General features: G+C 35.5%; 1 protein-coding gene across 1 annotated transcript in view; it reads left to right on the top strand.

Moving 5' to 3' along the window:
- Calcr (calcitonin receptor) overlaps window positions 1-27710 on the top strand; it is an 82545-nt gene that overhangs the window by 29518 nt on the left and 25317 nt on the right. The window contains exons 3-7 of the mRNA XM_085683641.2: window positions 16236-16314; window positions 20869-21022; window positions 22342-22452; window positions 24614-24726; window positions 26626-26717. Of these exons, the coding sequence (XP_085539767.1) occupies window positions 16236-16314; window positions 20869-21022; window positions 22342-22452; window positions 24614-24726; window positions 26626-26717 (549 nt within the window). The remainder of the gene's footprint in view (window positions 1-16235; window positions 16315-20868; window positions 21023-22341; window positions 22453-24613; window positions 24727-26625; window positions 26718-27710) is intronic.

The raw sequence follows: 27710 nt of genomic DNA, 5'->3' as shown, positions 1-27710 counted from the left end.
TCTTTATCATAATAATGGAAAACTATAACTATAACTAACCATTCTTCAACTCCATCAAAGACTCCAGAAGGATATAATATTACCTAAGTAAGCAAGAAGTAAGCAACTTCCAAAACTTTAGAAATGACAGAGAAATCTTGCTGCCTGAACAGTCATCCAAAAGTTCCTCTGTACCATTGAGGCATCCATCTTCACCCTACAGGCCCATAGTATCCAGAGACATTTCCATGAAGCAGGAAATTTCAAAGGCAGTTGGGTGCCATATGTAACAGGAGCGGCGGGCAGGCCTGCTTTTTGTCCCGCTTGGCTCCCGCATGGCTAGCTTAGCCCTGGAAATAACAACACACAAATTGTATTCATTTAAACACTGCCTGGCCCATTATCTCTAGAGAGTTAGTTACTGGCTAATTCTCATATCTTGATTAACCCATTTCTAATAATCTGTGTAGCACCACGAAGTGGTGGCTTACCGGGAAAGATTCAGCATGTCTGACCTGGTGGCTGGCTCCATGGAATTTGCCTCATCGCCCTCTTCCCAGCATTCTGTTCTGTTTACTCCGCCTACCTAATTTTCTGTCCTATCAGAGGGCCAAGGCAGTCTCTTTATTAACCAATGAAAATAACACATAACAGAAGGCCCACCTACATCATTATGGAGTTCTACATTTTTCTCTGCTCCCCTCCCTGCCTCTCTCTTCCACTTCAACCCTCTGTCAAGGTCCCCATGCTCCCAATTTACTCAGGAGATCTTGTCTTTTTCTACTTCCCATGTATATTAGATCTATGTTAGTCTCTCTTAGGGACTTTATGATTGTGTTTATTCTCTGGGATTCTGGTTTGTAGGCTAGCTTTTTTTGCTTTATGTTTTAAAACCACTTACAAGTGAGTACATGTGATAATTGTCTTTCTGGGTCTTGGTAACCTCACTCAAAATAGTGTTTTCTAGCTCCATCCATTTTCCTGCAAATTCAAGAAGTCGTTAATTTTTTTCTGCTGTGTAGTACTCCATTGTGTAAATTACCACATTTTCCTTATCCATTCTTCAGTCAAAGGGCATGTAGGTTGTTTCCAGATTCTGGCTATGACAAACAATGATGCTGTGAACATGTCCTTGTGACACGATTGAGCATCCTTTGGATATATATACTCAAAAGTGGTATTACTGGGTCTTGAGGAAGGTTGTTTCCTAATTTTATGAGAATTTGCCACACTGACATCCAAAGGGGCTGTACCAGCTTGCATTCTCACCAGCAATGCAGGAGTGTTCCCTTTTCCCCACACTTCTGCAGTATAAGTTGTCATCAGTTTTTTTGATCTTGGCCATTCTTACAGGTGTAAGATGGAATCTCAGAGTTGTTTTGATTTGCATTTCTCTGGTGACTAACAATGCTGAATGGAAAAAGTTCTTCACTAATTACATCAGACAGAGGCCTAATCTCCAAAATATACAAAGAACTCAAGAAATTGGTCAGCAAAAGAACAAATAATCTAATTTAAAAAATGGAGTACAGACCTAAACAGAGAACTCTCAACAGAGGAATCTAAAATGGCTGAAAGACACTTAAGGAAATGTTCAGCAACACCCATTCTTAATGACCCCAACCTTTTAAGAAATTCTTCTTTACAGAATAAAGTTTCACTTAATATCCTGATAATGCTATGTTAATGAAATCTTAATTATACCTACGTTAATTCTAATTCAAAAATAAATACATTAATGGTTAAGCATCCCACCTGTAACCACACAATGCTAGCTTAAATATAAATGTAAAAAATAACTCAATTTGTACATTTCCACTTTATTTTCAGGAGAAACTTTTCTCCATATATATCCAAATAACTTTCAAGAAATTTGTGGGTTTTCTTTGATGAGAATCATATGGGGACCTTACTTCCACAATTTCTAGGTCGGCAGATCTTAAGGAATGAATGCTTACTTCTTTTACGAGGTTCATGAGGGTTGTCCATGTGGCTGTCTATGCCAGGGACCAATGAAAAATTACTAGCCTAACTTAAGCATCTCTTATTCTTCTAGGATTGGATTTTCCACCAATCAGACATTTAGGAAGTTTAAAACTATCCAAGGAATGTACGTAAAGTATAGGAGGATGTATAAGATGCTTTTAGGAGCATCAATAATCCCATTTGTCTCTGTAGATTGAGAGGCTGTTTCCCCAACCCCCATGGACAGTCCAAATTTTCTCAATCAGAAATGTCGCCCTGCAGCACCTGTGTGACTAATCACCATCTGGGCTCTCTGGAGCCTTGCTAAGAGCAGAGCATGTCACACATCTCTAGTGAATTTTAAAATGCACCACTTGTAGATGATCTTCAGCATTCTGTATTTTAAGGAAATTATAGACCTCCTGTCCAATATGTTACATTAATCCACCAAAATAAATTTGACCCAACACTTTTGTATGCTGGGGCATTGAAGTTAAATTAAAAGATGGAAATAGTCATGTAATGAATGTAGTTTCCAACAATGAAGAAAAAATGCTGGTCAACCTGCTGAGTGTTCAGATAATCTGGCAGTCAGGAAAGAAGATGTAGTCTTGATTATTTTTATTTATAAAAACAATAAAGTGGAAGTGTTTTGATTTTATAAATTCAAAACCTCTGTCTTCTCAGGCTTCCTATTGGGAATCCCTTAACCTCTCAGTGTGTTTCCTTACTTCCATAATATAACATGATTGTGTTACCCTACCTCCTAATTGAGAATAATATAAAAGAGTTGTTGTCCAAACTTAACTTTTAAAATAAAAATAATAGTCAAAAGGCCTTTTAGTATACACGTCTTCAATTTGGCTAACCAGCTTGCTGAGAGAACCTGCTGTAAAGAGGAGCACTGATAAAGAGCCCTGGAAACAAGGCCTGTGTTTACCCTGTAAAGATACAGAAATGCTTATTCATGAGTCAAAGTGTAGCACAAATTGAACTGTTATTTGAAATACAAAGGGGAAATTTGCACTTTATTGTGCCAGCTTCCCAGGGACTATTCAAAATGAAATGGCAATCACTGATGTGCTCAGACCTATGTCTACTTTCTATTGCCCCATTTATTCATTGTGCAAAAACTAACGCCTAGCATTTTACTTTCTTAAAACTGTGCCTTGGACCTATATTTTAATAAGCATCATATAACTCCTGGATATAGGACATTTAAGCATGAAATTAGAATACAAATTAAAACATCCCTGATACACATCAGATAAGTGTTTTAAAATAAATGAGACAAAATTTTAGTAATAAGCACACAGCTTTTGTGGGTGACTATATTGCAAGTATATAAAAGATTTATATGTATCTTTTCTTTGTTGTTTGGTTTTGGGTTTTTTGAGATAGGGTTTCACTGTGTAGCCCTGGCTGTCCTGGAACTTGCTCTGTAGGCCAGGCTGGCCTCGAATTCACGGAGGTCAACCTGCTTTTACCTCTCTAGTGCTGAGATTAAAGGCGTGAGTCATCACCACCCGGCTAATATTTGTATTTATCACATGTCCAAATGTTCATGTGGGTGACAGTTCTGTGGCTTGGACAGTTTGTGGGGCCACTAGCGGTGAGACTGGAATTTATCCCCAGGGCATGAACTTGCTTTTTGAAGCCCATTCCCTATTGAAGGATACAGGGGGAGGGGCTTGGTCCTGCCTCAACTTGATATACCAGACTTTATAGACTCCCCATCGGAGGCCTTACCCTTTCTGAGGAGTTCATAGGGGGTTGGGTGGGGGCAAAGGTGGAGAGAGCATGAGAGGAAAGGAGGGAAGAGAGGGAGAATTGTGGCTGGTTTATAAGGTAAAAAAAGACTTTTAAATAAAAAAATTAAAAAATAGAACAAAAAAGTCTTCTGTACATTTATGCATGTATTCCTCTACATGTTAAAACCCTATTTTGGCCATAATCATATGCTTACAGTCACCAACTACAGTATATTTACAACTGAAATTTCAGGCAACAGTTCCTGTGGAAATAAGTGCAATCATTCATCTCTCACAACATTTAGATAAAGCGGTTATTGAAGGCTCTACCAGTCTCAGTCCAATGAAGAGAATGCTTGAGAGCACAAAGAAGGAGTATACAACTATGTTAAATACACTTCAGTGCCCCGGAGCTCAGTGTAAGGCATCACACAAGTATCTTTCTATAATTGACACATGAAAATAATTAGTTTGTCTCTTTCTGAAATAACACCTTGTTTCAACTGCATGACCTACTTTATGGAATAAAATTCCATCTCACTTTATGTTTTTTAAATCTCACTTTATATTAGCTAAAGTATCATATTTAATATAATATTCAAAATGGTACATTAAAATACACTGAAAGCTTCTTGTGAACTGTCACCTAAATACACATAGGTGACATAAATGCAGAAGTCTGTGATACAGATTTAAATGCATATCACACATTACACCCTAAGCTTTCCCTTTGTATGGTCTGTAACTCAGAGTCAATGACCCTCTTCCTCACCTTCACTGCTGTGGTTTGGAAATTAGTGGGTATTAACCTTAAAAAGACAAGGGTTATAGCATGATGAATGGGTAAGAGGGATGTCAGAAGCAATGGCATCTTATCCAAGATCTGCCATTGTGGGCAACACCACCTTGGAGAAAATTACATCATCATCCAGTGCCCAAGTTTCCTCACTTAAATAAATCAAAAATGATCCATCTAGAACTAAACATGAACTTCACACACACAAAGAGTACTCAATCACTTTTAATTAACTTAATATTGCAAATTCTATAATCCCCATAAGTAATAGTAATCAAAAATATTTGAAGACATACTGAAATAATTTATTTTTTTTAAAAATAATAACTTAAGGATGAATGCTGATGGTTACTGTCAATCTATTTCCTAATATCTGAAAAAAATTAAATTGACAAATTCCCTGTCTAGATTAAATTATTTACGATTGATTTCATGGACTAAAAGAACAATAATACTTGTGGCCATAAAAAATAAAATGTTCTCTTTAAAAATGAGTTATTGGTCCCTTGTTGGTGGAGACCTCTTGTTTCCTGTCCACCCAGATCCAAAATAACCACACAGAAACTATTTAATAAAACACAGCTTGGCCTCTTAGCTTAGGTATATTCCTGCCTAACTCTTATATCTTAAATTAACTTATCTCTATTAATCTGTGTATTGCCACGTAGTTGTGGCTTACATATAAAGTTCTGTCCAGTATCCATCTTCTGCCACAGATACAAGGCTTCTCTCTGACTCCACCTACTCTCTATATAGATATCTCTTCCAGTCTGGCTGTAGTCTGTTAAGTCATTGATCAAAGCAGCTTTTTTTAATTAACCAATGGCAATAAAACATATTCATAGCATACATAGGGGAATCCCACATCAGCTCCTCTTGCTTTGGACTAGCAGATATACTGTGACTTGTTTTTATTTCATCTATTCTCTCCTTTAATTTGGAATAATTATCATAATCTTAATATGAACATAATTATAAGAAATTCACCCACTACTTTTCTTAACTTTCAGCAAGCCAGTGAACTCCAGTTCAGGTGGATATGTTGTCTCAAAAAAATAATGTAGACAGCAACAGAGTAAGACATTTGCTGCCAGCCTCTGGCCTCCATGTGCATGGGCACAGGCACATACAAAATACACCAAATATTTAAATGGCGGGAATAAGAGACAACTCAGCAGCTAAGAGCACTTACTGTACAATCATGAAGACTGGAATTTAAATTTTAGAACTCGTACAATAAGTCTGGTATCATGTAAACCCCTGTCAATCCTGCTCCAAGGGACCTATTGTCATCTTTTGGCCTCTGCACAACCCATCACACACACCTACACACCTGCACATTCATGAGCATATGCTAATACATGCATACACGTACACATATACAAGTAAATAAAATCTTTTAAAATGTATGAGCTCTATATTTTTAAATATGAAGAGACTGGCTGCTACAAATGTGCTGTGGCTTAAACAACAGACTGGATTTATATTGAAAGCAAGTTGAGGTGCAAAATGTACTTCATTTTTCACTCTTTTCTTTTGCATTGGTTTTCTAGAATGGTTACATGTTATCTACATAGGGACAAAGGATTAGAGGGCAGAATTTGTGGAAATCACACATACACACACAGAGACACATACACACACATTTCCATCTTTACCTGTGAAAATAATTGTACGTATGTGCATATTATTAGAGGAGAGTATGAGGAATAAATATTTGGAATCATATTTGCAACCTTTGAATGTGAAAGCATTTTCCCCTTGAACATACACAAAAATAAAACATGAGGTTTAAAAAAATATATTTAAAATTTGATTGTAACTTTGCACACATGAAAAGTCACAGATACCTCTTTTTTAAAAAGTGAAAAGCAATAAAATATTGAAAATCGTTATTTCAGAATGGTGGGATTTGAGCCACATTGCCTTCATTGAATACATGCTCTTTTTCTATTTTATTTAAACAAGGAGTATTAGCTCTACAATAAAAAATTGACTATGTTAACTCGAAATATAATGTGTTAGATACCTAGAGTCATAAATACACCGCATAATAAATATTTTTAAAATATAACAACCCATTATGAAAACTTTTACTTGTTAGATTTTTAGTATCAGAATCTTGTTACTTCAAAAGGCAGTAACCACATTATCAAACTATGAAATTAGATTAGACACTGGCTTTCTACCAGCTATTGATTGGGAATTTTTCCTAAATTCTACTTTGATATTGTGGCTCAGATTTACAAAAATAAAATCAATTTTTAGGTTTTAAAAAGTAATCTGTAGGGGTTATGCTCAGTGAAGGAACACTTTTCTGGTAAAAGCAATGCACTCTATTCAGTTTTCAGCCTTGAAAAATTAATTAGTTAATTAATAGTCACTGTTTAAAAAATGAAAAAGGAAATCTATTTCCTAGGACTTCCTGTTTTATTTTGTTGAGCCAGGGTGTGATGTTGCCTCTGGTCTCAGGCTCACTATGGAGACAGTTGAATGTTTTTCTGAGACACTCTATGTACCTGCACAAAAGTGGGGTAAATATGAAGCAAACATATGTATGCCATAGCCCTTGTGAAAGGTGACATCTAGAATGAGATGGACATTCACATTATATTATCAGAAAGAAAATTCAAAGCAAAATTTTAAGATCTTAGGTGTCTGAGAAGGAAATGCATCAACAGCTTGATGCCTGTGTTCTGTGTGTCAAAGTGTGCGGTGCTGGGGGCCAGCAGGACCGGCACAGTCCTGAAAACGCTCAGGTTAGTAACACGCAGTAATATGGCAGAGTCATCGATAGTTCCCAACCATCTGTCTATAAGCTGAACAGAAAGGCAGAAATTAACTGAAAAGAAATTGATTTTTCTCCATCTTTGCTAATTTTTTTTCTTCTGAAAGTGTTGCCATCGACATAGATAATAAAACTTTTTTATACCAATTGTTTAGATACTTGTCTCTTTACTTAATTGCATATATTTTTCATAGCAACATGGGGAGACTTATATAAAACAGGATAAGGCGGATGAGTTGGAGCCTGGATCATTGATGACATCCCGAGTTGTTTCTGGCTATGCCTTAAATGAACTTAGTGCTCTGTATAAACCACTCAAGTCCTTTGTGGTCGGGTTTATCTGCTCAAAGGGGCAATTTGAAAAGAATTGTAGAAGTAATTACCTTTATCTATAAAATATAAAATGTTTCACTATTATAAGATGATTTCTTTATACTTTAAAGTTTCTGCAGATGGGCCAGTCAGCAGGTGGATGTTCCTGCGGCTGAGCCTGAGACGTGAGGTCCGTCTCCAGGACCACATAGTAGATTTCACTACAGTGAACAAGCTATGGTCCAAATCTATACCTTACAGTATGTTCTGAGCAGTTAATTTTTGAATTATTACATATACAAAACTTTATTTTTTTAAATTCTGTAAATGGATGCTAACCACAAAACATAGAACTCTTTAGTGGAAGATACTAATGAGTTCACAGTGGAGTTGTGGGTCACATAAAAACCATGCAAATGTGCTACCTACTTATTTTTATTACAAACTTGGAATTCACAACATTTTAAAGGATTAAATTAAAGCCATTTTACGTTTTAACAAGGGGCAATGTTCCAAATCTCAAATTGACTTCAACAAAATTTTAAGACTAATAAGTAAAAATGTTCGGCAGACTGCTACTCTAACACTCACTAATGATGAAAATTATAAGCACCCCCATATTTGCATGCCATTACTTTGTGGAAATAAGAACTTTCAATTACAGTACAACCCCACAGTCTTATTTTAGAGGTTTTACGAATACTGAAATAATTCTTTCAGACTCATTTAGATAGAATTTTATAACACACTAATCTGTGGTTAAATTGAAATAAAAAATAAACAAAATAAAATGTTTTAATGCACCCTGAAACATCATATTCAGACTGACATTTCCTGAGTCGCTTTTAAACTCAAAGCTGTCCATGGTCACATTTTTCCACTTAACATTGAACTCAGATTGCAAAATATATCTCTACTTTAGAGATTTCTTTCTTTAATTTTTCTTTTTTAAAAGAAAACTAATTTTTTTTTCATTTTACATACCAATCCCAGTTCCCACACCCTCCCCCTCCCATTCTCTCCACCTAGAACCCCAACCCTCATCTACTACTCAGAGAGGGTAAGGCACATTGCTTTGGGGAAGGTCCAAGGCCCTCCCTCCTATAGCTGAACAAAGTATCCATCCAAAGAGAATAGGTTCCCCAAAACCAAGTACAAACAGTATGGATAAATCCTGATCCCACTGACAGTGACCTCTCAGTCTGCCCCAGCCATACAACTGTCAGCCACATTCAGAGGGACTAGTTTGGTCCTATGCTGTTTTCTTCCCTGGCTGGTTGAGTTAGTGAACTCCCATTAGCTCAGGTAGACTGTTTCAGTGGATGAACCCATCATGGTCTTGACCTCTTTTCATATTCTCATTTCTTCCACTCGTCAGCTGGACTTTGGGAGCTCAGTCCAGTGCTTCAATGTGGATCTCTGCCTCTGTTTCCATCAGTAGCTAGATAAAGGTTCTATGGTGATATTTAAGATATTCATCAGTCTGACTACAGGGCAAGGTCAGTTCAGGCCCCTCTCCTCTATTGCTTAAAGTCTTAGCTGGGGTCTTCCTTGTGGATTCCTGGAAATTTCTCTAGAGCCATGTTTCTTGCTAAACCCATAATGGCTCCCTCAATCAAGATATCTCTTTCATTGCTCTCCCTCTCTGTCCGTTCTATGAAAACATGTCTGTAGTTGTTAATTTTTTTTTACTCTTTTGGCTCTTTGGGGGGCCTGACACTCATTTCCCAAATAAATATATAGAGGCTTATTCTTTCTTATGAATGCCTGGCCTTAGCTTGGCTTGATTCTAGCCAGCTTTTCTTCCCTTAAATTATCCTATCTTTTGAGTCTGGGCTTTTGTCTGTTCTATTTCTGTAGACCTTTCTTTAATTATTTCTCCATGACTTGCTGTGTAGCAGGGTGGCTGGCCCCTGATGTCCACCTCTCCTTCTTCTATTTTGCTCCTTCTTCTCCCAAATTTTTCCTTCTATTTATTCTCACTTCCTGCCAGCCCTACCCATCCTTTCTCCTGCCTCGTTATTGGCCGTTCTGCTCATTATTAGACCATCAAGTGTCTTAAACAGGCAAAGTAACACAGCTTCACAGAATTAAACAAATTCAGCATAAAAATGTAGGCGGAGGCTGCTCATTCCTTCCTGGGAACTCAGACTAGAAATAATTACATAGAAATATGTATTAATTGCAATATTGTTTAGCCAGTAACTTAAGTATATTTCTGGCTAACTCCTATATCTTAAATTAGCCTATTTCTATTAATCTGTGTATTGCCCATGTCTGTGGTTTACGCATTAAAGCTCCATCCAGCTTCTGTCTCCAGTGGGGCTACAGGACTTCTCACTGACTCTGCCTTCTTTCTCCCAGCATTCAGTTTAGTTTCCCCCCACCTAGATCTATTCTGCCCTATCACAAGCCATAGCAGTTTCTTTATTCATTAACCAATAAAAGCAATACATATACAGGACCTCCCACACCATTTTGCCTTTTCTGTTTAAATAAAAAAGGAGGGTTTTTACTTTAACAAAAATTACATATAATAAGGTATGAAGCAAGAATTATAATTACAATATTTTTATCTCCTTATCTTTTATCAAAACTAAGAAAAGCTATAACTATGTATTCTTCAACTCCATCAAGAACTCCAAAAGGATATAATATTACCTAAGTAAACAGGAAGTGCACTATAAACAGCTCCAAAATTCTAGAATTGACAGAGACAGCTCACTGTCTGGACAGTCACCCAAAGGTCTTCTGTAGCTTTGCGGGCACCCATCTTCAGTCTACTGACTGACCTTTCTATGAAGTAGGAAATTTCAAAAACAGTTCTACCTGTATTGGCAGTTTTTCAGTTACTTTCTTCTGTGTCCTGCAGAATGTCCTGCAGACTCTTTCGTGAAGCAGGAACCCTGAAGGACAGTCTCACCTTTAGGCAAGTTCAGCAGTCATTTCTCTGTGGGTCCTACATATCCAGTTCAGACAACATAATATCAAGCAGTTCAGGCAAGAGCAGTTTCTTGCCTAAATGACTAACAAACTTCATGAGGAACCTCTTCGATGCACGTCATCCTCTTGAAGTAGATTGGTACTGCCAGGAGCAGATGTGTCTCATGTCATAAAAAGTCCTAAGTTGTTAAAAAAATTTTAAATGCCATATTCTGTTAGTCTTTGAAAGATCTAAAGAATATCTATCCATCTGAAATACATCTAGAAAACCTAACTAACCTGACTACAAGCTTGACTATGATAGATGACTCTCTATTAATGTGTATTTCTTAATTACACATTTTTAAATGAGCTGTACAAACACAATACCTTAATCAAGAGCAGAAATATATACATATAACAAAATTGACCTTACATTTGTATCAATAAAGCAAGATCCATGCCAATGCAAATCTCTATAGCATACAAGAATGTAACACATCTTTGCATCATTAAAACAAATATTCCACAGCATAAATAAATGTAACACAACTTAAATTAATATTCTACAACACATGTCAATGGTATGTATATATATACATTATTTCATCAGAATCAAACACTGTAATCAATGTATGAAAAGAATATATGCAAATAAAGCATGCACACACAGGAGATTCAGGATATATACCGATGTCATGACAGCTTAATATAATTGCTCCCATAGTGTATTCTTCTGTAGTGTATTATATAGGTTTCATCCATCATTACTAACCAAGTGACTTTTTGCAACTTGGCTCTTAGATTTCTCTCTAGCCTTAAACATATGGTAAGCCATAAGAAAGCTTTTTTTCTGATGTAATTTTCTTTTTCTATAAAGTAAACAGGTCCATATCTGCTGCCCCCATTAATGGTTCTCATGATTTACAACTGAGATCACGCATGTGAAGTCCATTACAAAACATAATAAAAATGTAAAGTTTAAAATAGTTCATTAGTGAGAATGCTAGTCTTCATTTAAACTCTACTTTGCCCTTATGAGTCTCTACCTATATAAGTTATCTGCCCTTGTCATGTAAGGGACTGAGACAAGTGTGAATGAGCAAGGTGTCTGCTCTGTAAAAGTACTGGGACTCTACACTGGAAATTTCAGTATATGTTGTAATAGCAATAAAGTCATCCGCTCACACAGAGAGTTAATGGCTTTTTCTCATTGTGTGGAAATTGGATATGACACTACTAAAAAGTGGATCTTCTTTGTCTTGGCCACAACTAGAATAGCAAATTCTTTTATTAGAACAAAATCTCATCTTAAACAAATAATTCAATTAGCAAAAAGAATGGAGATTAGATCCCCACATTGTCATTCTCATTTCCCCTTTTTTTCAGACAAATAAAGTATCTAATGCTTTATTTTTAATGACTAAACAAGATACTGGCTTATGGGTAGAGGTCAAGTGCAACTTCATAAAAAACCTTGATTTCTGAGTATAATAAAGATCATAACACCATATAAAAGATTAGGAAGTGGTTGCTTGAGCAGTTACAAGAACTGGGGAATAGCAAGTTTCAAGGGCCTTAGATATCAGCTAATAAAACCCTTTCATTTTATACATGAGAAGTGGAGGGTTGCATTAGCCAGCCTAAGATTACGTATCACAGAGGACAAAAAAGCCTCAACAAGACTATGGGTCAATACCATTATGAATATTATTATTTGTGATTCTCAAATCATATACAATCTTTAAATCTTCATCTAATTTCACTTACAAATTCTGCTTAATGGATTTTCAGAATGCTTTCTAAACTGCATTCCTCATGTCCTCAGACACAGCATTGGTGATAAGACTCCATGATTTCCACAGATCTAAAAGAGAAGAGTGGGAAATCAGCGAGTTATTTATTTCCACACCTTACAATAGACTCACATTTAGGACAATAACCCTTCTATTAATATCTTTCTAAATAGGTATTGAGTCTCATTTAAATGTAAAGACATCTCTGTAGAACTTATTTAAATATTCTCTTTTATAATTTTATGAAGGAAAAAATTTCTAAGTAGAATTTCAAAATGTGCCATTGGGTGTTGTAGAACGCTTTTTTGTTCCTGGATGTCCAGACCCAAAATAACCACATGGAAACTGTATTATTTAAATCGCTGCTTGATCAACAGCCTAAGTATATTGCTAGCTAGCTCTTGTATCTTTGGCTAACCCATTTCCAATATTTTATATTTTACCTTGAGACTTGTGGCCTACCGACAAAGTTCTGACTGGCAGCTTGAGTCTTCCTCCTCTGGTGGCTCCATGGCTTCTGACGACTCTGCCTTCTTTCTCCCAGCATTCAGTTTAGTTTTCCCTGCCTAGCTCCACTCTGTTCTATCGCAAGCCAAGGCAACTTCTTTATTCATTAGCCAATAAAAGCAACACATAGATAGAAGGACCTCCCACACCAACTGGGGTCTGAGGAAGTGACTCAGGTGATGAAGTACAAGCATAGGGGCTTTAATGAATCTCTCTAGAATCCACTTTAAGATCTCAGAAGTGCAGGCATGGTAGAGTGCACCAGAAACCCCACTGACAGGGAGGTGGACAGAGGTAGCTCCCTTGGCTCACAACCCAGCTAACTGAGCCTATCTGAAAAGTTCCAGGCCAGAAACAGTAATAGACCTTGTGTAACCTCTGGCCTTCAAAAACATGTCATTGGTTTTGGTTTCTGTTTTTGAAATAAACCATGAGACCAAGCAGTTTATCTTTCTGTCATTGATGATTATCTATGCATTGGTGGGTGGGTAAATAGCACAATATACTTTACAGTCGGATTTGCTGTTCCTTATAAATACCAAATTTGCTATGTAACCCAGAACTCCTTAAAAACATTCTTCTATTGTTAAAAGACACACTGTAACTAGCTGCAGTTAACCTGCTGACATGACAGAGAATCTCCACAGCATTTAACAATCCATTAATTAATGGCATGATGATGAAATTACTCATAATTTTTTATATTTGAAAATTCCTCTAAGTTATGAATTCGTTAGAAAGGGATTCTGCCCTTATGCCTTTTTAATTATTTCAATATTTGTCTTGCCAGTGTTTATTTAAATTGAATCTAAATTTATAATTCACATAGTCTATGTGGAAGTATTTGGCTGGCTCTATTTCCCACAGATGAAACACAGGGTGTAGGCATGAGACTTTAATAAAACAGGTTGGTCACTTCAACTAAAACGTTCAGTCGCAATATGGAAATTGATTAAAACCATTGCTTTAGATTGAAGCCCCTCAGATCAGAACTTCAGATATTAGCTGTTTAGGTCATGGGAGGAAACAACTGATTTGGTGAAAATTGTTCACATCACCATGATTGATATTTAGAGATCCAACTTTATCAGCTGTCCCTATACCATTAATCTCACTTAATCTCTTGGTTTGTTAAAGCAACCCAGTTAACTTTACAAAATCTTTGGAAGTATTTGACCAATCAGGCCAAAAAAAAAATCATTTTCAAGTGGTTAAAATTTCTGGAAAATGAGTCATCAAATAAAGAGAAAGTTTAGGTTGATTCCCAAGTTTCTCACTCAGAGAATTTATGGATAATTGAATAAGGCTCTGGTGTGGAAAAGTGTGGAGGAAAATAGCAATTCTGACTTACTACCATTGTGATATGGCGAAGACAGTTTAAAAACTCACAATCGTATGTCTCTCTTATTTTGTTAGCCCACAAAAAGCACCATTATGAATAATAGGAATAATCACATTTAAATGATTAGGAGGGGTGCTGGACATGCATAGATATATTAAAAAGCAATTATCTGAGTGGACCTAGCATCAAGTAAAACTGTCAGGGTATATGGTACATATGCTAAATGGCAAAGAATGTTTAGTTAAATAAGCTTCCTACATACTCAAAAGTCTGCTTCTCCAGACTTGTTTCCATCATATGAGAGGCTTTCTGCTCCAGCAAAGTTAGTCTCTTCAACTTAGTATTCTTCAATTAGCCTCTCTCTTATCTCCACATCCTTTTTGTATTTTCCCTTCCTTGTAGGTCTTTGATTTTCACAATCCTGCTTAGTTTTCCTATTATATGTCAAAATATAAACCCTACTCTGGTCCTTTTAATCAGAAATTACCTGGATCTGTATTTTCAGGGCTGATGAATGTTTAGTTCAGTCTATATTTTAGTTATTGTCCACATCATAATTTAAAATGCATACCAACTTCCTAACTCTCCGAAGTGCTCAACTCTAACATGAACTGTGTCTCACCCAGCTCACCCATATTCTTCATAATGCCTTAGAATATAAGCATGTATGTGTCTAATTTACTAAGTGGATCAATCAATACTAATGAACAATAGTCAGAATATAAGGTAGCATGTCAAAATTATACTTTGTAGTTTCCCTTTATTGTTGTACTAATATGTAAATTGAGTATAACTTACTCTTTTAGAAAAGCAATTGCATGACACACACTTTTTAGACTCCAATTTAAATATGTAAGAAAAAGAATGGATATAGTGTTAGAGGTAATTATACCATTTAAGATGCAATCATAATCTCTCACCCCTAATAAAAATGCAGTTTCCACTCAAATACTAATAATTAAAATGTAGTATATATTAAAATTTTCACCTCTTTATCATCTTTGTAGGTATCTGCAAGTTCATGATAATCTCTTGGATGTTTGTGGCAGAGCAATCTGTTCTAACTCTTGGGCTCTTGAGCAGGGGCAGTGAGCTCTTGAATGATGTACTCATTCTTTGTTGTGGAAGAACTTTACTCTCAATAGAAACTTGAAGTTTAAAGAAACATATTTATAAAAAAAACTTGTCATTCTCAAATTACTTTAGAAGTTAACCTAATGTTATATATCTTTCACAAACCACAGATTTTTGCTGATGCCCAGGAAAATGAGTTCTTCCTGACGGTCCCATTGCAATATTCACCAGTTCCCACTGGTGACACATACTATTCAAGTCAGCTGATGGTTCTTGATTTCTTAGAATGCCTGTATTTCATTTATGAAATGCAAAGTTGTTATTGTTATATTTAAGCTTCAAAGAAAATACATTGTATATGTATTATTTGTTTTATGCATATGCCAACTATTATAATTAGCCTTTTAGATCAGTAATAAAAACTATTGAAATTGTCTCAGTGAAAAAAGTTTTAATGGCATGATTTGAATATCTGGTGAACATTCTAGTGGGTATTGTATTTTGTTTCCTATTGCTTGTTTTATAGCGTAGTACACATGGTTTGCTAAACTTGAGAAATAATAATAAATTATACTAGTTAGTGCTATTATAAAGTTAGTGCTAAAATTGTACCTATATACTGCTTGATATTCTAAAATTTATTTTATGACCTGATTATCTTATTCATACTCATTTCCCCTGGCTCCCTGCCCCCACATGGTCAGTTATATATTTTTCTTTCTTTCTTATAACCTGTATTAAACTGTTTCATTCAACTTAAAACCTTTTAAAGCCAGGAAATCTTGTTTGAGCTGAAAATAAAACGTTAATAGATATGATCAGAAGTTTTTAATAGTGTCTTAAGGACACCAGTCTGGTTAACAGAAGGGACAATGTAACATGTACCTGCTAGTATAATATTCTTGTTTCCATATGTTATATTTAGTGTGTCTAAAGAGGGAATGATGTAAGGATATCTGATCTATATATTTATTAAATCTTTGTTACTTTTGTGTATTTCTAGGAGAAGGGGGAACCATCGCAAACCGAAGCTGAGGTTCCATTTGGTGAACCGGTTCACTCTGCTGCTCCTGCTTCTTCTCGTAAGTGCAGAAAAGTGTTCCACTTGTGTTAATAAGTGTGCAGAGTAGAGAAGAGTGTCTGAATGTTGGTGAACTGACACTTGCAAGGAATCCAAAACTGGGTTTCTTTAAACTGTCATTTTTCCTCACATCTGTTAACAAGTCTTTCCTTTGAACTTTTGCTCATTTTAAATATCATCATAGTTTATCTAGACAACTGAGTTCCACTTGTTTGGAAAAGTTTATAAGAAATTGAGTCATCTCCATAATACAGAAAGTTGAGAATTTTCCTGAATAAGTATTTTTGCGTGTATTTCAAATGTGAGTTTGAATTGTCGCTTCTGAACTCTTCTATACTTTTAAAATATCTAAATTCCACTGGGTGGTTGTGGCACATGCCTTTAATCCCAGCACTTGGGAGGTGAAGCAGGAGGATATCTGTGAGTTCAAGGCCAGCCTGGTCTACAGAGTGAGTTCCAGGACAGCCAGGACTGTTACACAGAGAAATCTTAACTCTAAAACCCAAAAGGAAAGAGAGAGAGAGAGAGAGAGAGAGAGAGAGAGAGAGAGAGAGAGAGAGAGAGAGAGAGAAAGAGAGAGAGAGAAACTAAACTCCATTAGTCTAGTGACTGAATTCCGAAATATTTCTGATCAGTATTTGAGGAACCACTGGCACTCTGTAATTCTTCTGCAGCTTTTTAGATCAGGTTCACATTAGGTAACTTCATGTTGCTTTATTCATAAAGATTTAGTTAGTTAGACGATTAATTACTTTAGAAGACACTATCAGCATCTATTTGCATCAACATACCATCACATGACCTTCAATATTATGTAAACAGGAGATGAGCAAATGAGGGCTGTCTAAATCTTTACTGCCATATTAGAACAACATTTGAGGCTGAATCACAGTTGCCAATAAATATCATTTAAAATCTCATACTATATACCCAAGCAAGGATTGAAATGGGTTCCAGGACATCATTTATTTATTCTTTACCATGTAGTGGCAGGTTTGTAAGTCCACCTAGACTCCTTCACCTGTATAAGTAAAGAAAAGAATTACTGGCTTTTTGGTAAATATGAATATAATTTGAAAGGGATTGTTTGTAGATCAAATAAATGTTTATGGGAATGTCTAGCAATCATTTTGTACCTCTTAGCTTAATATTCTGCCAAAGTGACACATTACTTAAAACTAGTGAAAATTTCTTTAGCAAAATATAATTTTATAACATTAACCTAATACTTGTGCATTCATGTTACTCCATATCATAAATCTAAACAAAGTCCTTCAATGAGAGTGTTGGAAAGGTAGACAGATGCCTAACCCTTACATAATATTTATGAATGTAGAAGTAAGGTATTTATTGATCATAAAGCACATGATTTTGGACATGATTTTATTTCTTAGTATTTTATATTTTAAAACAACTTTTAAATTTAATTATGTTTTGAAAATATTCTTTCCCTCCCTGGAAAAACTTGGGGAAGAAATAGGTATGATTTAAAAAAAAAAAACTACTAAAGATTAACAAAATAAATTAGACTACAGATCATTTTTGGTATGTTACAAAGCTAACAGATCAATTTTATTCAAAGATTTTGCTAATCTATTTTATAATATAGAAAATGCATATATTTACATATTATAGGCTATAATAACTATAATTTATAGGCATCTTTTTTTCTACCAAACATGTTTGAGTAGGGTATGTAGATTACTCCATAGTTTCTACTATGACAGAAAGAAATTGTGTTCTTTGTATTAGTTTCATAATTGTTTTGAAGAATTTTTCCATCACATAAAATTTGATACACCAATTCCTCCCAAACAGCTTATTTCTTATTAATATACCTCAGAAAGAAATTTAAGTAAAATGCTCTTAATTAACCTAAACCATCACTTTTTATATAACAGATTAATGTGAAAAAGTACTCACAATATATTTATTAAATTCTACCAACTCATTTCCCAATTTGTCCTTAAAATAGATTTTTTTGTCTTTGGACAAGCACCATCCTGTGGTCTCTTCTGCATCAGTCACATAGTGATTGCCACTCCCTACGGACGTAGGACAGTGCTGGTCAGCAGGGAGCACTCAGACAATGCTGGTGAGGATGGCACTGGCAAGAAGGACAATACTGAGGGAAACACAGACAGAAACAAGATTCTTCCAGAAGTATTTTGATTCTTGTTATTCTTTGTCTGTGTAGAACACCAAACAGGCACTTGACCACAGTAGGAAAACAGGGTTAATACACTAGAGCACTGCACCTTATCCTTACTTATCCTGAAAAACATAATTCGAAACCATAAGTAATTGTAACATATACACTCAGTGATAAGGATATTGGCATGGAAATCTTATTAATTATGCCAATTTCTAAACCTTGCTAATATTCTTTCTTACAATTATTACTTTAATTTTTCTAATTTACGGGTTATAATGGGATCATTTGATATGTTAAAGTTAGTAATGACTCAAATAGGCTGTTTAACACTTTCCTCTCACTTAAATGTTTAGAAACTCAATGAATGCATAGTCTTTTGTGAGCAATTGTGCCTGATACAATTGCATGCAGTGCTGTCTTCAGCACAGGAGCATGGATCCAGAGCAGAAACTAAGAAGAAGTGAACTGTTTTGAACATTCAAGGCTGAACAGGCTCTAACTGTTACAATAGTTCTAGAAACCACTGGGAACCCCTCATAAAAAACTGATTGTCCCACGTCAAATTAGGAGTTGCCTTAACATGTAGTCATTTAATTTGAGATATTTTCTTTTGTCCTTCATGTTCAGTATGAATTAAGCCTTCTAGAATGTACGCTCCATGGGGGCAGAAACCATGCTAGTGAATTCGCTGCTGAGTTTTGAGAACCTACTACAGGATTGACATATGGGAGATATTTAGAACATTTACTGCAAAAGTAAAAAAGTGTAATGCCTCACCTGCTGACTGCTGCTGTGGCAGCTTGGTTGTGATATGTGTGATGACACCTTCTGCAATCCTCTGGAATGACACCACATATATGACAGCTAAACTGCTACATAGAACAACAACTAAGATATCAGTAGGCAGATAGGTAGGTAGCTTGGTTTCTAAGATTATGTAACATGCTTGTGTCTCATTGCCACCTTTGTAAGCATGGCGTCATGCTAGCATAAGTACAATATTTAAAATTAGAAGAATCTCTTCACATCTTCCATATTGCTTGATTGTCTCATGATATCACTGCTGGTTTTATTTTTCCTTTTTACTGTTGAAAATAATGCTATCTCATTAGTAATTTATTTGCATGCAATTATTAGAAAAGTTTAATTTACAATATTGTAAATATACTGTTTTAATCAGTACTAATTTCGTGATTAGAAATAGATGTTTCTATCTGCATTTACACATTTCTATCTGCCTATCTATCCATTCATCATCTGTAAATGGAGTACCCAAGGTGTGTGTAATTTTAGGAAGAAAGTCATTGAGAGATTCAGGAACCACTGGGAACATCCCACCTTCAGTGTTCAAGCAAGGACCAGACCAGGAGCAGGTCCAGAATGCCATGGCTCATCTGACAACAGAGGTTCTGATTTTATTCTTTCAGTGTTGAAACAATCTCTACTGAACCAAGCTCCAAACCAAGTTCACTGGAGTTTGTTTCAGTATTGGAAGAATGGTGAGTGTGAGTCGACTCCAGTCAGCACAACCACTCCTGCTCCCACTTCCATGCCATCCCCACTCCTCCGGACCCGTGTCGGGAACATGCACAACACTTGTGTTTTAGACTGTGCGCTCCACAGGAGCAGGATTCACACCTGTTTGCTTCAGTACTGCATCCTCAGTAATGTTTGGCTTCTCATTTTCAGTAAATAGTCACACATACACATATGTACAAAAACACAACTTACAAGAAGCTAAGACCTGTGGCAGTGATGAAATAGAAAACAAAGTCAACTTGTTCTGAACCCTGATGTACCAATATAAACATTTAAGTATTACCTTTGCTTTCCTCACTGAACATGAATGACTGTGTGCAGGTCAAGCGCTCGTGGAGCCAATATGAAGTTTATTATTTGGTTTGTTCTGAAGGATAAATGAAGCAAATTTTGACAGAGCATACAATCCAAACCTGAGCAAAATTTATCTGAAAATATTTACAAAAGGGAAGCATATTTATTCCACCATTTCTACTTTTTTAAATATGTGAGTTATGATTCTTAAGATTTCAAAAGTTGGAAAAGTTGGCTTAATAATGGAGATGTTTCAGAAATAAAATTATTTACTTTGTTTATGTGTAAACTTTCCAAAGACAATGAAATTAAAATAGGAGATGATCAAGGTGTGTGTGAGTGTGTATGGTTGCCCTATATTCTTAATAGCAAATATATATTGGTACAAATATAAATGGATAAAATATGAATGTGAAATGTAATACATTTAGTATAGAATATTTCTGTGGAATTATGCATAAATGTTTCTTATAAATAAAAAAGTTTTTATACTTTTAAAATCATCACTTTTATTTATGTGTTACTTTATGACCTACTTTTTAAGTAATGATTTTACCTTTTACACAGAGCCCAACTCCAGTTGTTCAGGCCCCTGCCAATCTCAGTGAACCCAGCCCTACTAATGAGGCATTTCTGTATGCTATTGGGCGCAAGAAGCTGCTGGAAGCCCAGTACAGTTGCTATGACAGAATACAGGAGCTGCCCCCTTATGAAGGAGAAGGTAAGAGTAGTCATGTGAACCTATATGTGAAACATCATTTAAGAGCGTTTCTTCCCAAGGTCTACAGTGATGGATAGCTGTAACAGAATAGATTCACAGTCCCCACATTATGTTGAGCTTGTCTATTTGTGCAGCAACAATGATTTCCCCCTACTTCATCTAACATCATTTTGGCTGTCATTTGCCCTTCCGACAAAATTACAACAATATCACAGCACTCACACCTAATAAGCAGGAACAATACAGTACTGAATGATGGCGGGGAAATGGAAAGAGATGAGCAGAGACTGCCTGAGGCAGAACCTGTGCAAACCCTGTCTTGTTTGGATTAATTAGGCATATCTTTCCTTCGATGTCAATTCACTGACAACCTCTGCTATCTCTTCTCTCTTACTACCCCACCCACAGTTCCATTGGGGATAAGAAGGGGAAAGAGTTTGCCTCAGGAAGCATTGTTAATCTATGTATTTCTTCTTTGTAACAGCCTAAATATTTTCAGGGCTAAGTGTAGTCTACTGCTGTGGAAATCCCAGAGAAAAATAAAAATGAAAAATGTTTGTCAGCAAAACTCAAAAAAGGCCTTTTCATTCTCATCCTTGTCTCTGAAACACTTAAAAAAAATTCAATTAAGACTTTTGTATAACTTTGAACATTTGAAAACAAAGCAAGGGGCAAATGATTAAATATACTCTACTAATATACAGTTTTCTTTAAGTAATAACTAAACAAAAAGGTTTATTAGATGCATCATACTGATGTATTTTATTAAATTAGAAAATATCCTCATGTAAGTTTATTTCAGATTTTGAGAAATTAATTTGTGTCATAAATTTTGATAAATAATGCCCTCACTGAGTTTTTCTTCAAACTGCAATGCAGAACGTGACTTGCCTTGCATGTTACAATTTAAATTCAGCTTCTTGGGTAAACACTCTTAAAAATGTTAATTTTCTATAAGTAAAAACTTATAAACATACCTCAGATCCCATTTGATGATTTCTGAGCAACACGTTATATTTCCCCATCAATTAAATAAATGGACAGAAATGCAATATTTAGAGTTCCTTCTTTTATGAAAAGCCAACTTCATAACTTCTTACAAAACAAAACAAGAACCTGCCTGTTATCCAGTGAGATATTTCTCCACAGATATATTAATCATTTGAAAGTTTATTTCCAAAGTAAAAATGGCTCATTTGAAGTATGATTTGTCTTGATTGCAGTGGTAGGGTCCAGCCTCCTATGTGAAGACAGCTTCTTCTAAACAGTCCTTTCGTTAGGTCCCATCTTCCAATGTCAATTTCTCTCTAAACTCCCAGGTCCATACTGCAACCGCACCTGGGACGGATGGCTGTGCTGGGATGACACGCCAGCTGGAGTGACAGCCTATCAGCATTGCCCAGACTACTTTCCAGACTTTGACGTAACTGGTAAGGTCATTAGTTTCAGTTATGATTTTTGTTATGACTAAAAATGTGTTAAGTGGACAAGTAGAATCAAATGCACCTGAACTATGAAAGGTACATATAATATTTCACACTGACATCACCTTTCACACTGTAATTTCATACTTATTATCTCCTTTTATACTTACAGTATTTAACACAAAACTGTGGTGACTCTAGCTCAGCATATGATCTTGACATCCCTCAATAGAGAATTAAATATTTCTTAATCTTCATGCAAACGTGTACACGTTTTATATTCATAATTTTTAGGAGAAGACATGTTGATTTTTCAGGTCTTGATCCTGTCACACACATATTGTTAGATGAAATTTAGGTAGTTCAATAATCAATACTTATAAATAGTACAGTGGCATATGGGTAGATTCTTACATCTTCAGTCCACAACTATACAGGAAAAAAAATGTGAGTAGAAAAAGGCATTGGGTAAATGGACTCTAATAAAAGATTAAGAAAATCCAGGTCTAGAAGTGATTAGGGGCTTGGCAGGACAATTAAATATACTAAACAGCTGTGCCTTAGGAAGCAGTGTACACCAGATGAGTTTGAGAAGGCAGACACAAAAGGGTTAGTGGTGGTAGTTAGTTACTACAGGAACTGCCTGGTGAGAGCCAGAAAAATTATACCCAGCCACCAAAGAAAAAGAAAGATCTGTCCCACTGAATTAAATCTAGGAGATGCTGAGAAGGATATATAAACTTTAGTTATAAAAGAGGTCCAGATGACAAAACAGACATAGATGGAATCAGCTAGAGACAAACATATCAGTCTCTAGAAAAAGAAGAGATATTTTTGCAAATGTCAAAAATTCTGATCTAGTCAAAGGTATTTAAGTTTCTCTAGATCTCCATAGGATCAGATATTTTTTTGGAAAATACTTTAGGGGCTTTCTTCAAGGGAAGATCTCACTTATCATTAAAGCCAAAATCCTATCCCAGAACAATAGATATAATCAAAGTATAATCAAGGATTTCTTTTTAAAAATAATGTGAAACAAAATAAAAAACCAGTGTAGGCCAGACACTTCCAGGAATCTCCCTCTGGAAAGTGCTGTATGGAGGAAGGATTCTGAACTGCATTCCTGTAAACGAAAACTAAAACGCTGCATGATGAGAATCCTTCAAGCCCTTATTATCTCTGTCCAGCACATGACGATTCATTTATCTTGATCTGCAACTTCATTTAAGGTGACTTGACTGGAATAAAAAAGCTGTTCTGCAATTGAGAGTAGTAAGCCAGATCGAAAGTTGCAATGAGCTCTTGCCAAACTAGCTATAAATATTAACTTAAAGGCAAGGTTTTGATAAGTGAAGTGGAGATTTCCAGTCATAGATCTGTCTTTTCAGTCTAGTCTTTAGATGGATTCATATTAGCTAAGAGTCAAAATCACTTCTAAAGAAAAGCACATCTGTCTTCAACACATTTCAATTCTTTAGGTTTTTTTGTTGACATAGGGCTACATCTTAGTATCACAAAAATACTCCAGTAAAATGTGAAGAGGTTTCATGTTTGAAGAAGTTCTAGGTATAAGACAGATGGGGTGGACTGAGGAGTCTCAATCAGCAAGTTTGTAAAGGCAGGAAGATGCGAGTTTGTTCTCCCAACACCACGTTAAAATCTGGTCATAGACGCACACCATTATATCCCAGCGCTGAGAAAGCAGAGGCAGAAAGATACATCCAAGTTATCCAAATTGGCGAGCTCTAGGTTCATTCGGAGATCATGTCTCAAAACACAAGAGGAAAAACAATTGAGAAAATTTATAATACACCTGCCTCTGTGCTCTGCACAGACCGCACACACACAGGAACATAAACACACACACACATACAGCACAAAAGCAAATAGTGAACAAGTGAGTTCAGTATTGGATTCTGAAGAGGACGTAGTGTACAGTAATATGATAGAGTGTAAACAGGAGCATTTACCAAGGAGACTTCTGAGACCCTGTACCTAGACTCACTCTATCACATTAAATGCCAAAGTAGAAAGATGTTCCATGTTATCTCTATGTTTGTGTTCTACAATTTGATTCACCAATAGGAATGGCTTGTGAACTTTAGGCTATTACTTTTCTTCTTGAGATTTGTGATATTAATGCACTACCATTCTGTTCCGTTAACAGAAAAGGTTTCAAAATACTGTGATGAAAATGGAGAGTGGTTCAGACACCCTGACAGCAATCGAACCTGGTCCAACTATACTCTGTGTAATGCTTTCACTTCTGAGAAGCTGCATGTAAGCTCTACTTAAAATTTAATCTTGGACGAGAGTGCCATTGTATGTTCATGGAAATGGATGCAGAACTATGTGATATTTGTTACCAACAACCAACAAACAAAAGACCAACAGATTGCTATGTAAGGAAAGAGGGTTTCTTTAGAACATTAGGGAAAATAGCATTTCCCTTCTTGTTAGTACTCAGTAGCAATAATTTTGCTTGAATGTAAAGTAAGGCCAGTTATGATAAAGATAATTCTCTATACACAGCACATAATGAGATTTCCTTTGGTGCCAGAAATTAGGCAGCATTTTAAGGAGCTCATTAATATCTTCCTCCTCCTGAGAGAGTTCCATAAGCTCCAGTTTTCAGAAATCAACAAGTTAAAGTTACATTCTCTTAACACACATGTTGGATATGATCTCAATTTTACTATTGTGTTTGGTGAAGCTTACCAACGACCCACTGATATATTGAGAGCAGTACAGATAATTTCCAGAGGTGTATACTCCGATTTGATAATATTCATGCCTTACAGGCTGTAAAATACTTTTAATAATATCTTGGCTTTAAAACTTTTATTTTAAGTCCCTTGAGAAGGGAAACATATGCTATTTTGTCGTTAGCTACATTAAAAATCTGAAGATATTACTAAATCTACCACTAACTCCTTTGCCATGAGAGCTGGGAGAAATGACATCAATATTTAGCTGTAAAGAAAATCTCTGAAGAATCCTGCAAGCTACAACATTTCCTTCAAAGAGAGGCCTGTGCTTTAAGTAACTAAAAGCACTTCATGCTTTGTTTAGCTGTTAAAAAGTTCATAAACATATAAATGTTTTCCTTTATTAAAACTAAAAAAATAACAACAAAACCAAAGTAAATAAAGACCAGTTGACTAGTGGGACACCTTCAAAATCAGATGAAGTTACAAAAGTCTTTGGCCTCTTTACAAAATGTTTAACTCTTCCACATCATAGATATATGTCTATTCCCTAATGGAGAACTATTCACTTAATGAAGTTTGATGAATGTGATATAACCACGTAAGGAATTTCAAGAGTACATGTTAATTAGGTTCATATGACTATGTTAGTTAGGGCATTAGGAGCAATACAAATCAATAAACTACTCTCAATGCTGCTGTTTGAGCTCCTCAAAGACTTTACCACGTGTAAGAAAGAAATGACTGTGAGAAGAAATATTCTCTTTCAGGTACCAGATGTGAAAAAAGAAACTATAATGTTCTGAATTTACTAAGGAAAATATTCTTTTGAGTCGGCTAACGTAACAGCAAGAGAACAAAAATAAATTAATTGTGGTTATAAAAAGGATAGAATTAGCAAATTGCTTACAAGGATAATGTTGGTTTCTTCAGCCAATAAAACACTAATGGAAATTTTCTATTTTACTTAAATTGATATAGAAAGGTATTATATCCTTGAATTTAGAGTTAAATAAATGTGAAAAGCTCTGCCACAAGCCTCCCTAATCTCTGAGTTGTTCTAAGTTTCGGGGTTCAGTTGGAATCTGGAAATATTATCCATCTACAATTAAGTGAATTTGACATACCTGTTGCTGAGCACAGGAACCCAGGATTCCTAGACTGCTTACTAAGATTAAGAATAATAACTTTTCATTTATTTAAAATCACTTCTGCAACATTTTAAATGATTTTGTGCCAAGGAATTTTGTTCTTTGAAAATGAAAGTGGTTCTTTGAAAGTTTGTTTCTATGTACACCATTAATATAGAAAAAATAATTTGATACTCTGAAATATTTGTTATAATTTTAAGATACATTTTAAGGTGTAAATCTTTATTGATTTATATGTACATTTAGAAATAGAAGCTACTGTTTCTCTACACATCCTTGGTTTGTATAGTTAAATGATTTTCCAACTCTTTCTGATATAGAATGCATATGTCCTGTACTACCTGGCTCTTGTGGGTCATTCTTTGTCGATTGCTGCTTTGGTTGCTTCCCTGGGGATCTACCTGGTTTTCAAGTAAGCACATTTAAAATACTGCTTTGTTTTTATTCTAGGGTCAACTTTATTTTGCATCTTCATTCCCAGCAAGACAGTATCATAACAAAGTTCTTGAAGTGTCACCCTTCATTATTTGTTATTATTATCATCGTCATTTTTATTTACATAAATAACAGTAATTCTTGAAAGAGTTATGGGGATTGTAGGAGCATGTGCTGTTGAGCATGATAAATTAGCAAGAAAACTGAAATGAGCTAAACATACTTTGAACTCTACTCTGAAGAAAACAAGATCTATTCCTTATCATCTTCAAAGGCAATGTGTCTCCTTCCCATATTAATTTTGCAAACCCATGAGGGCCCTGTGGTCATACAATAAAAATTCCTTTGACACAGCTAAGTTTCCACCATGGACAGATGAGATCCTCTATTTTCTTTTACTCACACATCCTCAAGTTCAAATGCAGCCAACCTAATTATGAGTTGTATGATAAGTGAATTTAACCAGAGCATGAGTAGTACCGGCCACATATGAGAACATCCCACTGAGAAGGAAGGGTGCATTCTGACTTTCTCTGTGACTTTGACTCAATCAAGTAAGCTTAAAGAAAGCTTCTGAAAGAACTTAGTTCATTATCCAGTGCCAATTCATTGACCTTGTTAGTTGTTGTTGAAACAATAACTTTCTAAGATACTTGGGAACAAAATTTCAGTGAAGGATTTAACATAAAGTTTTATCTATATACTTGGTTGTATTACTTATGATGAAGTTATTAACTTGGCGGAGAGAAAGTTAATAGTGAGGAAATTTAGTATGGTAATTTTGTATTTTAGGCATGAATCTCTAGGATATGTGAGACATTAATATGTGGTAAGATTATGACATGATAAATATTAGAAAATAATTCTCTAGAATAAAGTAAGGAGGCACTGCATTACCCTTATAGAAAAGTCCTATATTCTGGGATAGTATCTTCCACTTAAATGTTTACACTAGTTTCAGTATAAAATT

Source organism: Myodes glareolus, chromosome 25 (genome assembly GCF_982192425.1).
Source record: "Myodes glareolus chromosome 25, mMyoGla1.1, whole genome shotgun sequence".
Taxonomy (NCBI): domain Eukaryota; kingdom Metazoa; phylum Chordata; class Mammalia; order Rodentia; family Cricetidae; genus Myodes; species Myodes glareolus.
Note: the sequence above shows the minus strand (reverse complement) of the source record. Positions and strands in the feature narration are given on the sequence as shown.